This window comes from Elgaria multicarinata, chromosome 7 (assembly GCF_023053635.1).
Source record: "Elgaria multicarinata webbii isolate HBS135686 ecotype San Diego chromosome 7, rElgMul1.1.pri, whole genome shotgun sequence".
In the NCBI taxonomy this organism is placed as follows: Eukaryota; Metazoa; Chordata; class Lepidosauria; order Squamata; family Anguidae; genus Elgaria; species Elgaria multicarinata.
Window position 1 is genome coordinate 74242133 of NC_086177.1, and position 15053 is coordinate 74257185.

Here is a 15053-nt window from a genome sequence, read left to right on the forward strand (position 1 = left end):
TTGTCCTTGGAAGGGAATGGGTGGTAAGTGATTTCCGCAGACTATTCCTCCCTTCAGTAGTCCTGCAGACCACCTCCCAGCAGATCCAGAGCACCTCCACCTGCAACACTCTAGAACATTTCTTTTAGAAAGAATACGAAATCAGTAAAAAAAATAAATCACACACACCTTCCAGCGGGAGTGTTCCATGAGCAGAATTCCACTCAAAGAAAGCCTGTAGTTAGCTTGCTGACCCTAAAAGGGCATCTGAAAACATTTCTTCTTCTTCTTGCTATTCTAATAGATTCCATTAATTGTACATTTCTAGAGCAACTTCTAGAGCAGCTTTGGGATAAACATTGTATGTGTCACTGAAAGCACAAACAAGTGAAATGATACAATGGTTCAACAACTGCAAAGTGATGGTACTTGCTCTTGAATCTAAAACACCACTAAAAATGGGAAGCAAATTTACTAATAATCACTTGCATTTTCCTCCTCTTCTGCAGACATAAGATGGTTAACCCAGAAGACTATGTATTGGATGGGCAGAAATATTCACCAAAGAGTTATATTTTAATTTGGTATGAAGGTCACCACAAGGTCTTTGGTACCTCTGGGCCAGTCATAGTCCTTTGCTTTCTCATTCTACTAAGAGGTGATGCCCAGGTGATCTCAAAGTCACTGCGTAGGTGGTACTATTTTAACACATATACACCGCCATAGAAACATTGACACAGCTGGTAATCATTTGTTTGCGGGCTAAAGAGTTGCATGAAACTTCATATGGAAGCGGAATTCTTCTGCCTCTTGGAATATTTTACCACACAAGGTACATGTGCGACCTTTGTCTTTAGCATTGTGTGTGCGGCGCACATGACTGTCATGGGCAGCATGCGAAGCAAATGCTTTGCCACAGTGTTTACATTTAAAGGGCTTCTCTCCCGAATGCTGGCGGATGTGAGTGCGTAGGATGCTGGAGGCGGTAAATGCCTGTGGAGATAATGGGGGAGGGGGAGAGAGGGGGGGACATAAGAAAGCAGTAGGACTCAGGTGCTTAGAAACAAAAGCCCAGCCCAGGTAGCCCCACAGGTGAAGACAGGATTCGATATAAATAAATAGCCAGCCTGCTTCCTTACAGGAGAGATTATGGATCATAGAAAGCAGTCATGCAGGTTAGGTTTCAAAGACAAACACAACGGTTGGATTCAATCCTAACCATCCACCAATAGAATGAAAACTACTGGTGGAATGGTTTCCCACTCTCCCTCTGCAGCCCCCTCTATGGCCCCCTATACTGCTCTGGAGCCTTGAGGGATGCTCCAGAGCATAATTGGAAAGGTAGTTACTGTGGCATTACCCCACAATTGATTATAAGGTATATGTCTGGATTAGTATGTCTGGCAAGTATGGAATGTTAGAACTGAGTGGGTCTGGTTTATAATGTAATAGGTGGTGGTGGGGAGTATATAAGGAGAGTGTTGGGAATTTGTGAGGGGTGTGTGAGTTTTGAGTGTGTGTGAGTGAGAGAGTTGTTTATTTGTAGAGTAAGAAGAGTTTGGATTCCAGGGATTTAGGATTGGTGTAAAGAGAGTGAGGTGGTCGGTGTGTGGAGAGTTTAGATTAGGCAGGATTGAAAGTATTATATTTTTATTTAAAGTTTTAAAATAACAATAAACTTATTACCTTGTTAGGTACCAAATACCACATGTCAGTTTGGCATTATTTACCTGCCTTACAGTTATTAAACACCCACACCAGAGTATTCCCACAGTATATTTTGAGAGAGCCTATATTAAACATGTTTCCCCCATAGCTAGGGGAAAGGTTTTAATTAACCCTCTCTCAAGTTCTCAAGTGCTGGTGCTTGGCCTGAGGAGGGCATATGCAATGGGCCTAGTGAAAGGGTCTGTTACGTCGCAGTTACAGAAGGAGGAAGGAGAAGTCCATTGTGCAATGCTGGATTTAAGCCAGTGTATCCTAATAAATGTATCATGGGGAAATGAACGTACCACAGAGCATAGCATTCTCCAAGGCATCGAAATGTCCCCCCCCCCAAAAAAAAACTGCAAGGGGTAATGATGTTCTCACCTTATTGCAGTACACACATTTATAAGGCCTTTCCCCAGAGTGAACCCTCATGTGCTTGTTTAGACTGGAAGACTGAGAGAAACTTTTACCACACACAGAACACTGAAATGAAGGAGAAAACATAATGGTAAAGGATTTGTAGAATGTTCAAGATATATGCACATTTCAGAAAGAGTATGAGAGAGACATGTTAAAGCAATCTCCTATTGTAAGCACTGTTTCCACAGGATATAGAAATATGCATGCTTTCAACATACATGTTAAACACATCAAGGAGTTGTAGTGTTCTATGAACATAAACATTTATAATTGCAGTAGCAGTCCCCATCTGTATTGTGCACTTGTTTGTGATCTACACATTTATCTTTATATCCTCTATTAAGGTGCTCTGATCGAAATGTGGACACTGGGTGCACAGTGGGAGCAAGGCCTGGAATCATAATCCTGCCACCATCCCTCAACATGCACACTCATGACATGAGTGGGGGGCAACACAATGGAAATAAGCATTACACACCCAAACTTGATCTATGATCAGATGGGGCTAGCTAAAGGTGATGCTAAGTGAGAAATAGTTTTATTATTCCCTTGTTTTTAAGTATTGATAGGTCAAAAGAATGGCTTGGGAAGGTCTAAAATGGTGAAGTGGCTGCCCTTTAATGAGAGATACTAGCTCGGTCTCCAAGTGAGGAAGCTAAACTATTAGAAACCACCTTAAGCTTGTGGGATTGATCAGGGACAGTTATGTTATTATTATTATTATTATTATTTATTTATATAGCACCATCAATGTACATGGTGCTGTACAGATAACACAGTAAATAACAAGACCCTGCCGCATAGGCTTACAATCTAATAAGTTGTAGTAAACAATAAAGAGGGAAGGAGAATGCAAACAGGCACAGGGAAGTGTAAACAGGCACAGGGTAGGGCAAAACCAACAGTGTAAAGTCAGAACAAACTCAATATTTGAAGGCTATAGGGAAAAGAAAAGTTTTGAGCTGAGTCTTAAAAGCAGTGATTGAGTTTGTAGTTCTCAAGTGTTCTGGAAGAGCGTTCCAGGCGTAAGGGGCAGCAGAAGAAAAAGGACGAAGCCGAGTAAGGGAAGTGGAGGTCCTTGGGCAGGCGAGAAGCATGGCATCAGAGGAGCGGAGAGCCCGAGCGGGGCGATAGTGTGAGATGAGAGAGGAGAGCTAGGCAGGAGCTAGGCAGTGAAGAGCTTTGAAGGTCAGTAGGAGAAGTTTATATTGGATTCTGAAGTGAATTGGAAGCCAATGAAGAGATTTCAGAAGTGGAGTGACATGGTCAGAGCGGCGGGCCAAGAAGATGATCTTAGCAGCAGAGTGGTGGACAGAGACCAGCGGACTGATGTGAGACGAAGGAAGGCCAGAGAGAAGAAGGTTGCAGTAGTCCAACCGAGAGATAACCAGTGCGTGAACGAGAGTCTTGGCAGAAGAGACAGACAAAAATGGTCGAATCCTGGCAATATTATACAGGAAGAAACGACAGGATTTAGCTACTGCCTCGATGTGAGGAGTAAAGGAGAGCGAGGAGTCAAATATAAAGCCAAGACTACGAGCTTCCTTGACCGGAGTAAGCGTGACATCGTTGACAGTAAGGGAGAATGAGAGGTGAGGAGAAGGTTTAGGAGGAAAAACTAGCAATTCAGTCTTTGCCATGTTAAGTTTCAAACGACGATGAAGCAGCCAGGCTGAGATATCTGAAAGACATGCCGAGATACGATCGTGAACATCTGGAGAAAGTTCCGGAGATGAAAGATATAATTGTGTATCATCGGCATACAGGTGATATTGGAGGCCGTGAGATTGAATGAGCTTGCCCAAGGGCAGCATGTATAGAGAGAACAACAACGGGCCAAGCACCGAGCCTTGCGGAACCCCAACTGAAAGGGGAAAAGAGGAGGAAGAGCTGCCGTTAGCCGACACGCTGAAAGAGCGACCCTCTAGATAGGAGGCGAACCAGTTATAGACAGAGCCACAGAGTCCAAGGTCGTGGAGGGAATCTAAGAGAAGATCGTGATCAACCGTGTCAAAGGCTGCGGTTAGATCAAGGAGAATAAGAACAGAATAATGGCCTTTAGACTTGGCAGTAAGAAGATCATTGGTGATCTTCGTAAGGGCTGTTTCAGTGGAATGCAAAGGACGGAAGCCAGATTGAAAGGGATCCAGAGCAGAGTTATTAGAGAGAAAGTCAAGACAACGAGAGTAGACCAGACGTTCCAGGATCTTTGAGACAAAGGGCAAGAGGGAGACAGGTCGGTAGTTAGACAGGGATAGTCGATCAAGAGTGGGTTTTTTGAGAATGGGAGAGACTGTAGCATGTTTAAAAGCAGAAGGAAATGAACCAGAGGACAGAGAAGAATTAATGATGTGAAGCAAGGACGGGAGGATAGCGGGGATAAGATTAATAAAGACGCGAGAGGGAATCGGATCACGGGAACAAGTGGAAGGCTTCGATGAGCGCAGTATTTTAGACAGTTCATCAGCTGAGACCGAAGGGAATGCCGAGAGAGTTGAAGGAGGAACTGACAGGTGAGGGACAGGAGCTGGAAGCGGAGCAGAGTTGGCTAGATCGGAGCGTATAGTTTGGATTTTGGCATTGAAGAAAGAGGCAAAGTCGTTGGCAGACAGGGAGGCGGGGAGAGATGGCGGATTAGGCTTCAGAAGAGAATTGAAGGACGCGAACAGCCGCTGAGGGTGCTTAGCATTTGACTGGATCAACGTTGAGTAGTGCTGCTGTTTGGCCAGTGAAATGGCAGAAGAGAAAGAGGAGAGAACAAATTTGTAGTGGACAAAGTCCGCCCAGTCCTTGGTCTTACGCCACAGGCGTTCGGCTGCCCGGGAACAAGAGCGAAGGTAGCGGAGGAAAGAGGTGAGCCACGGTTGGGGTTGAGAGGGGCGAACTATCCGAGTATTCACATTAACTACAGAGCAATCCTACGCATATCTACTCCAAGGCAAGTCCAATTGAATTAAACGAGACTGACTCCCAGGAAATACAGAGAACAACATAATAAACTTTTCCTACAGCACACATCACTAGATATTTATATGTTAATTGTTTTTTTAAAGAAAGCAAATGTGTAGTATGCTTGTTTCAAAGCTAGCAGATCTTTGGGGCAGATTCCATAGGTATCAACAATTTTTGTCATCAGGGCTGGGCAAAGCTGGTAGTAGGCCCGAGCCAGATGGAAAATGTAGGCTCATTAAGTATTTTTAATCAGTTCTAAATACATATGAACTAGAACGATTTATAAAAAAAGGTAATGGCAAGCACTTTTATTCAAGAAGTATATAAGACATCACTTCTTCACATTCAGAAATGCTTTACGTGCTTTTCTTTGGGCAAATTCATCAACAACAGAAAAATCAAGCATCTTTGCCCAGGGGGACTCAGAGTAGGCCCCCTCAAAATCGTAGGCCCATGCCAACTGGCCCCCCTGCCCAGCCCTGTTTGTCATATGTTGGGGCTGAACCTTCAGTTGTCCTGCATTTTGAAGAATTGATCATAAGAGTTAATTCACATATTGCCACCTCAGATGTCAGCTGACTATTTGAACACAGGTATCAGTATTCTGCTATTGCCTAGCATAGTAGCTAAATGAAGGGAAACCTCTGAGTCCAGTAGTACAGGTTCTAAAGAACTAACCATGCAATCCTATGCATGTCTAACGAGAAGTAAGCCCAAGTGACTTCAATTGGACTTACTTCCTGGTAATTACGGGATAATATCCTGAGGCTATTAACTCATACAATGTTACCTCTGGTTGAATAAGGACAGGTTCTATTTACATAAAAATAAATTAAAACCCTCTCCTTCCAGGAAGAATTCCAAAGCCACTAAAGTAAGACACCATTCTTTAAAATATGGTACTTATGGGAATTTCCCTCTTTGCCCACTTCAAGTTGAATTATTGAAGTCTACTGAATACATTGCAGGGACTATCAAAAATGTCAGTACAATGGAATTACTGAATCTAGGACTGAGGGGGAAAGATAGATATTGTAGTCTCCTCTAAGATTTTATATTTAAAAATGCTTCATAGCTTTCCTATTTGTAATTCCATTTCTAAAAGAGTATGACGGGGGGGTTATTAAATGTAAAACAACAGTTTCTAATTTCATAACAAGAATTCCTATTACCTCACATACACCATTTGCTAGAATTCTTCAGGTGCCTGGTTTAAATAGGAACCTGAAGAATGCGCTACCTGATTTCACAGATCACTATGAGAAGAACACTACTCATTCAGGCAAGCACACTTTAGAGTGAAGACTAAGCATTTGCTCCAATAAATCAGTAATCCAATAAAACACACACGCACGCACGCGCACGCACATACACATACACACACACACACACACACACACACACACAAGAACAGGTGGATTGACCTTTGCATTATCAAAGATCAAAGCACCTTCTTAACCTAAAAGAACTCTCAGAGACCTTGTAGAAAACCAATAATGAAGCACCAGGTTGGTTGCTAGCAGATGTGCATTTTTGGAGCTCTTCTTTCTTGCTGCAGGGAAGCCCCTTTGCCTGGAACCAAGCAACCAGCTCCATCTCTGTGCTCTCGTCTGAGCCCTCCTCCCAAACCATTCAGTGTGAAACCTTCGCCCAGGTCTCAGTCACTCTCACTGGGTCACAAAGAAAAAACTTAGGTGATACCCTCTCTCTCTCTCAGTAGGTAAACAGTCCTGCCCAGCTATCTGGCGAGTGGTCACTTAAAGCAGAAAACACCAATGGAAGCCCTTCATTCCTACGTTCTGTTATTGAAATAGACTTCAATCATTCATTCGCTGTGAAACAAACAGCACCAGAGATGCCTAGAAGGGCATACCTTGAGACACAATCCGATTTACTCTCTAGTAAAGCGGACTCAGAAGTTTAATGGCAGCTTACCCTGCATGAAACCGGAAGCAAAGTTTACTCAGAAATACAGCCTATTGCGTTCAATGGGGCTTACTGCCAAGTAAGACTGTGCCCACTCAGTGCCTCTTATGCAGCCTTCCCCAGCCTGGTGCCTTCAAGGTGTTTTGGATTACAACTCCCAGCATTCTCCATCACTGGGCATGCTGGCTGTGGCTAATGGGAGCTGAAGTCCAAAATATCTGGAGGGCACCAGGCTGAGGAGGGCTGTAATTTGTGAGAATGGTCAAAGACCTTCTTTAATGCAACAGAATTCTACAGAAGCAAGAGATAGAAAAATAAATCTATTGAACGGTCCGCGCGTCTCCGTTCCCCACCCCCTCTGTTCCAAGGCAAATTGCACCCTCTGTTTCACAGTTTCATGCAAGACTGAATTTATTACAGAGAGATGCCTCCCCAGAAGCCCTCTCAGGCATGCTACCATCACTCGTGGGGGAAGTGGCATTCTGCAGTAGAGGCTGGTGACTCCGATGTCAGTGGGGCAATGAATCTGCTTTGGGTTTCAGTCAGAACTCTAAATGAGCTAGCCAGCAACTTGAATACCTCCTTTAGAGTTCTGACTGAAACCCAGAGCAAATTCACTGCCACACTGACATCGGAGCCACCAGCCTCCATTGGTACTCTGCATTTGCTTTGAAGCACCCTCCTTGTTCCTGTTGATTTAGGTGTTTCAGGGCAGGGCAGGCTCTGCATCTCCACATTCTAGGAGAAAACCATAATCGGCCAGTTGGTCATTTCTTAACATTATGAGCATTGATTCTGCCAGGATAGAAAAAGCGGCTGTTGCCTCCCTTACTTTATGAGGCCTGTGCTTCTCGTGGACGTGGAGAACGTGGATCCTCAGTCGGTCTCTTTTTTCAAAGGATCGGTTGCAGAGATGGCATGGGAATTTCCGGTCCCCTTGATCCACGCACCGCGTGTATTTCAGATGCTTATCCCGGTAGTATTTGTAGGCAAACACCTTGCCGCAGCGCTCACATTTGTAACCCTCCATAGACTCTACAGAGGTGGGAGGAAAAGCCGCCATCAGAGTTGGGTTTACTTTGGAACTACTTTCAAAAGTTAAGAGTATTTCATTGGGCAGCTATGGGAAGGGGAGCAATTAATCTGTGTCGTTGTTCAACTAGAAAGGGTAACACAAGCCAGATTCTTTGCTACCGCAATTTTAAGGGCTGCCACCTTAAGAACACAAGGAGAGCCCTGCTGGATCAGACCAAGAGCCATCTAGTCCAGTATTCTGTTCACACAGTGGCCAACCAGCTGTCAGCGGGAGACCCACAAGCAGGACATGAGTGCAACAGCACCTTCAGGATATTTAAAATGAAAGCCAGCTAATTTGCATTCACTTTCTTCTCTTCTTGAAATTTCCAGTATCACTTACTCCATTGTTCTAACATTCACACTATATGAATCCATTATTTCATCCCTCAGAAGTGTCAATCTAGCTAAAGCCCTTTTTTGAAAAAGAAATGTTTCATCGTTTGCGCAAAACTATTTCTGTGCATGAATATTTTTTAAAAGAGGCAAAATCCAAATCGTTTTTCAAATGAATTAAATATTTTCATAGGTGTTGAGAGTTGGCACAGGCAGTGGGTTAAGTGACTGGGGACAGAATCGTATGCATTTTTAGACAGAAAAAAGTTATACAACTCCTAGCATCTCCCAGCCAGCCTTTCTCTCTCTAAACATGTATAAAATTGTGCCCTGAAACTGCAGTCTTAAGAACTTCCTAGGGAGTACAGTAAACACAATAGAACTTACTTCTGGGTAAGCAGCTGGCTTTTCCAAGCTCTCCCCCCACCCTGGGTTATGGGAAGTAAGACAGACCTACCTTATAGCGGTTTTGAATGGGGTACACTGTGCTTTTTAAAGCCTACCTAAGTGTTTAGTATTATCACCATGCAACTGACTATTTAACAATCATATAGGGCAGGGAGGGTGGGGGTTGATCAGATTGGAAGAAGAAAACGTAATTAACTTTAAAGCCAAGGCAAGAGAAATTTCAATCCCCCCTCCTTCCATAGGAGCCATCTAACAATAAACAGAACATTTCCTTATTAAATTAATTTATGTCCAATTTTTCCACAAAAAGCAGAGAAGAAAGCTCAATAAACATCATTACAAAACAAAACAATATTTAAACAACAACAACATCCTAAAGCACAAAAAGTGAGAGGCAAAACCAACAGCAATCGGATCAGGTTTACCCAACCAGTTGTTACCAAAATGATACCTGCAATTAGTATCTGCTGATCAGGAGGGGGCTTGGGGACGGAAAAATGTATTTCATTCCCTAAATACAAATTTGAGGAGGCAGAGAAGAGGGACAAATGCCCAGCAAGTCAAGAAGATGGAGAACCTGATTCAGCAGTTAAGTGTGCATAGAGGGCAGCACCTCTGAGCAAAAATACCCTCATTTCTCAGACCATGAGATATTTTTGCTGGGAGTTATTTTTGCCCTGAAAATATAACATCCATTTACATGAGAAGGACACACACCCATCCTCTTCCCTACTCCCCAAGAATGAGAAACGTGCAGCTCATACTCTGAATGGGAAAATCCCACTGTACTCAATGACTGTTACTCAGAGGTCGGCGTGCAAAGGATTGCAGGGTTACATGCAGGATCATAAGCAGCCTCCCTTGAAAACACACAGACACACACACCGTGTAGTCCTCGATCATGTTTTAAAGGCGTTAAGGTTGGCAGTCATGTTAATTTGGAAAGAGAAAGGATTGGGCGGGGCTACGTCTGCTATTATAAAATTGAAGTTGCCAGGATGCTGCATTGTTTGTTTGCTCTATTTGTTTTTATCAGTTAACCTGCACAAGGACGATGCTCTGGGTGATTTGAGAGCCAAGCCATAAGCCCCTGGAGAGGAAATCCAACCACGCAATCCTAAGCATATTTACTCAGAAGCAAATACCATTGAGCTCTGGAGGTGTGAGGGGAGGGCTATTCCCTACTCTGTAGGCTGAGGATTGCAGCAGCCCAGAGAAAAAATGACATCTCCCCCTCCAACTCCCAGAGGGATGCAAACTGACCTTCGCTGTACTGCTGGGATCGCCTTCCATCTGCGGTTCCTTTCAGGCTGATGGGGATACCCAGGAACTGCAAGTAGCAATCTCCATACCAGACCAGCAGCTCTTGGCCCGGCACGATCTCTCTGCAGCTCTCGTAATAAATCTGGCCCTGGCACTGTAGAGCCGTCAAGTTCTGTTCCTCGGGGAAGCGGGCGCAGTTCACCAAGGACATCCAGTTGCCCAATGAGCCCTTCCCGTCGATGAAATGACTCAAGCGGCCGTCCTCAAAAATCTGCCAGAGCGACACACAGCACACACACTTAGAAGGAGTAGCAGCACAGTTACGCTGCTTCTGGTAGAAGGGATTCTCTCTCTCTCTCTCTCTCTCACACACACACACACACACACACACACACACACATTTCACAACAGGGAAATGGCACTTAGAACCAATCCTGTGCATGTTTTGCCAGCAGCAAGGCTAACTTTCAAGCAAAGGCGCCTCAGGTCACACCTTTAGCCTGGCTCTCTTTATAGCAGTCTGTCTATCCTGTCTGGGATGAAGCATATGGCAGAATTCTGTGCAGCCTGGAAGCTTACACACTTCTTTACAGGGGATGGGGGAGGAGGGAACACTGTCCTGTACCAGGAAACACAGCCAGACCTTACTGCACTGTAAATCAAGCCTGTGGGAAGAAGGTTCCCGAGGGAGAGATTTCTTCCACAACGTTTTTCTCTTAAGTGAATCAATACTTGACGCCTTCCTCAACCTATGAGAACACCCCAACACACTAGGGAATCAGATGCAGCCCAGTGTTGTGTGTAGCTGAGTTCTGGAGTATTATATCTAAAATGAGAAGCTGCTGAGTTCCAAGTCAGCATAGAGATCATACCCTTGTCCCTGGGCGATGGTGCCCTTTAACTTAACACCCAGACAAAGGAAATGTACTACTTTGTCCAGGTGGGAATAGAAGCCAGAACAGATTCAGGAATGGTGCTCAAGTCCCCTGGGGGCATTACTTGGGTGTAAGACCCCTTGAAAATCCACAGAACTTACTTCTGAGTAAACTCAGTGATGACCAGGCTATTATCAGAGGGTTGTGTCCAATGGGATTCTTACTTGAAGTAGGTCCATTGGACTGAATGGGACTTCGGCTAGACAGGATAGCACCCAGGGAGGTTACACTTCAGCCGCTCTAGTGCACGGCAGGAAGCCAGAGGCATCCTACTTGTTCCCAGCCTGCCTCCAAGCCCCGCCCTTCAGATCAGAGAAAGGAAGCTAGTGGGGATTTCTAGCTGCCCGGCAGGAATAGAGAACTTGGGGTACCTCCCACATCAAGGAATTATCGTCGTAAGTCTTGATCTCACTGGTGTTGACCACTTTACCCTGGAAAGGGCCAAAGCGGACCCCCTTCGGGATGGTCTCAGTGCAGAAGACACCCAGCTGTGGACCCTCCACATCCACGGTCTGCAACACCGTCAACCCTAAGAGGAGGAAACGGAGAAGGGGGAGGATGGCTTATCGGTCCTTCCTGCAGGCCAGGGAGGGGGTCAAAGAAGGATCTCAGCCACAGCCCTTCCTCCCCTCAAACAAAACAGGCAGCTACCTTCAGGCAGTTGCAGAGCAGATTTGTCCAACAGCGGGGTCTGAGCATCAACAGTTCCTGAAGAGAAGCCAAGGAGAATGACAGTTCCATCCTGTACATGTCAACTCAGAAGCAAATCCTATTGAATTCAATGGGGCTTACTCCTAGGTAGGGGGATACTGTTGCAGTTTAAGTGAAGGAGAAATCAAGGGAGTGCATATATATATATATATGCAAACCCTAGTACACTGGGAGTAATTGATTCGAAACAAGCCCACCACACCGTGATTTTATGCTCTCAACTGCTAGGACAAAGTTTGAAACAATTCTTGTCTGTCCACAGTTCAAAGCCAAAAAAAAGAGGGCAAACCCTACAAGAAATGCCCTCTAAAAAACCAAAGGCAAAGGGGTAGAAAAAAGGATGGTTAATACAATAAAAGAACTCAAAGCATAGGAGACGGCATGATATCCCTTGCATTCTAACAAATTGCCCTGAGAAAGGACAATTTGAAACGTGTTGGAAGTTCTTTTATTGTATTAAACATCTTTTTTTCCTACCCCTTTGCCTTTGGTTTGGTTTTGGCATATCTACAATTCAACCAGTGTGGCTATGCATAGGAAATGAATCGTTACATGAGTTAAGGGTCACTCAGCATATTCCTGAAGGGTCTGCAGGCTTTCCTACTCTTGCAAAGGGGTCGGTCTCGATGGGGTCTTTCTGCAAGGGGAAACCTTGTGAATCGTGTGTGTGGTGGTGGGAGACCAAAGGTCACAGAGAGGGCACTGCATCTGGCTACAAGCATTCAACATTTCTCATTCCATTTCGAATGCTCTTAACCAATTAATTTAAAGCAACGAAATAAACGTTACCCTAATTCCACATAAAAGCCTTTAAAGAAAACGGCACCCACTTGAATGAAGACTTGGAATAATACAGACAGAAAAATGATCCAAAGAAACTGCCAGGTTGAAGAGACATAGACAAATTGGTTAAAGTGCAACCAATAGTCACTATTTTCCCCACAGAGGACTGCTTAGATTTTTTTAAAATCCACATTTTTAATTTACCTGTAATTAGTGTATTGATTTTTCTCGCCAATTGATGGATCGAACTACTCAGGCTCTCTTTCTTTTAGACCACTTTATTGCCCTCCCCCCCCCTTTTAAATTATTCATGCTGGAGAAGAGTTCTATGCTGCTCTAAGGCTTACTATATTTCTCCGGATTTGGTCCAATCGTTGTGGATTTTGATTTTATTTATTGGTTTGCGCAAATGGCTGCTCTTAGCACTTTCCAGGCTAGGGGGAAAACCCAATCCCTTATTACTGCACATGGGTGGTAAGGAAACTACTCAGCATTTTGAGGGAGGAAGAGAGGGAATCCTATTATCACCGACACACCTTGATTGGGCAATAATCCCCGCTGTGTTCCCTGGGGAGAAATCCCAAGTAAACGTGACGAGGATCGCTGCGCAATTCCCCAAGAAGGCGGCAGTCCTCTCAAGTGGACTGGACTTCTGGGCAATGGCGCCTCGCTGTTCCACGCCTTGCATTCTCTTGCCGGCTTTCCCCGCTGCAAAGGCGGCTCCCGAGCGCGGCTGGGGCTGCCCGGGTGGGACGGCGCATGCTCCCGAGCCCCTGGCCCGCCGTCGCCGCGCGCCTCCTTCCCCACCTGAAGGCGCTTTGCTTACCGGGGCTGCGCGGTGGGCGCCCGAGTCCGGCGAGGGCGCGCGGCTGCCTGCCGCCGGGCAGGGCCCCGTACAGGACGGCGTGGAGTTCCTGGGCGGTGAAGCGGTAGCCGGGCGGGCGCTGCTCGCCCTCCGCCGCTCCGTCGGGGGTACTCTTCTTGGGCTCGGCTCGGTCGGGGAGGCGCCGTCGCGGGGAGTCTCTCTTCGGCGGGAAGGGCGAGGCCAGCACCGGCGTGGGCCGGGGCAGCGGTGGGCGGGGGTCGGCGAAGGCAGCCGGCAGGCGCGGGAAAGGGAACGGCACCAGCGGAGACGCGCCAGGGCTCAATCCTCCCGGCGCGGCCGTCGACGGGGGTTGAAAGACCCCCGCCGCGGGAAACGGCTCCAGGAAGCGCGGTGCGGGCGGCCCCGGGCCGAAAGGGGCACCCCCCACCGAGCCGCTACTCAGCAGCAGCAGCAGAGACTCGCCGCCGCCGCGGGGGTCTTTGGAGAAGGAGCTTCCCGCCAACGAAGAGGCCATCGCCGCCCGCGGGGCAGGAAGAGACGCGCGAACCTGTGAGGAGAAAACAGGCACGGCTGAGTCCCCGCGCCGCCCTTCGAGGCCTGGGAACGAAGGCGCGCCACGGAGACCCGCTCACCTGCAGCACAGGCGAAGTTTACCTCAGCTGCGGGGCGCCGCTTTCCGCCGAGGCAGCCTCCCGAGGGAAGGAGAGGTGCCCAGCTCCACCACCGCTTATATACCAACGGGAAAGCCAGCCTAAACCGGGCCCGCGAACTTCCTGTAGCCTGCGGCCAGAACCGCTGGATCTTCTCTTCCAACATCCCCCCTCCCTCCCCCCCGCCTCCGTCCCTCCCCGCGTACACCTGTGTGGGTGTGGGAAATACACTGAGAGGTGTGTGGTGTGCGAGGAAAGCGCCGGCTGCAATCGAGTTGATGTTAAGGGTGGTATCCAGGGTTACGAGTAGAACCATTGAAACGAATGAGACCAGTTCGACACAACCAGGCCCATTCATTTCAATGGGTCTACTTTACGAAGAGCTAGCATTAGATACCACCCTAAGGTTCTATAGAATGCTTGCGATGAGCTGCCTGCCATCTGTCCGAGGAAAGTGGCAATCCTGGCCCCACTTACCTGAGGGTAAACCCTGTTGAACTCAATGGGACTTACTTCTCAGAAGACGCTGTACAGGACTGCATACAGTCTGGCGCCCACTTTCCTGGGAATAAGTCCCAATGAGACGAACTTTTGATTTAAGATGGGCTGTACATTTTATCTTTTCCCCTCCAATTTATGTGAACCAAACTAACTAGGAGTTACGTTTTAAGATTGCGGTCTACTCAAAAGTCAGTCATATGAATTTAATGGGCCATACTCTCAGGTAAGTCGATTACAGGCTTGCAGCCTCCGTTCCCTTAGACTTTCCTCCCTTGACCCGGCGATCGACTGCCAATTCTCTCCCGAATCCTTCCAGCTTGTCAACAAAATTCGCAAACCACTAACAAAAACTACAGCCATAGCTAGACCGAAGGTTTATCCCTGGATCATCCAGGGGTCAAACCTGTTCATCTAGGTGACACACAGGGGATCCAGTGCTCAGGCAGGGGCGAACCCTGGATGATCCCAGGATAAACCTTAGGTCTAGCTGTGGCCTACGTCTGCAATGTGTAAACCCGCGGATTGCGCTGTATCAGTGCAACCTTGACACACACCTCCTAGGACGAAAACCTCACTGAA

At 46.6% G+C, this 15053-nt stretch overlaps 1 protein-coding gene across 1 annotated transcript; it reads right to left on the minus strand.

Moving 5' to 3' along the window:
* Positions 1-741: 741 nt before the first annotated feature.
* PRDM14 (PR/SET domain 14) lies at positions 742-13837 on the minus strand. Its single transcript, XM_063131308.1, has 7 exons — positions 13378-13837; positions 11655-11711; positions 11375-11532; positions 10069-10339; positions 7820-8022; positions 2071-2172; positions 742-972 (listed from the first exon to the last, which is right to left on the minus strand). The coding sequence occupies exons 1-7, from the start codon at positions 13835-13837 to the stop codon at positions 742-744; spliced, it is 1482 nt and encodes a 493-aa protein (XP_062987378.1).
* Between the last annotated feature and the right edge of the window lie 1216 nt (positions 13838-15053).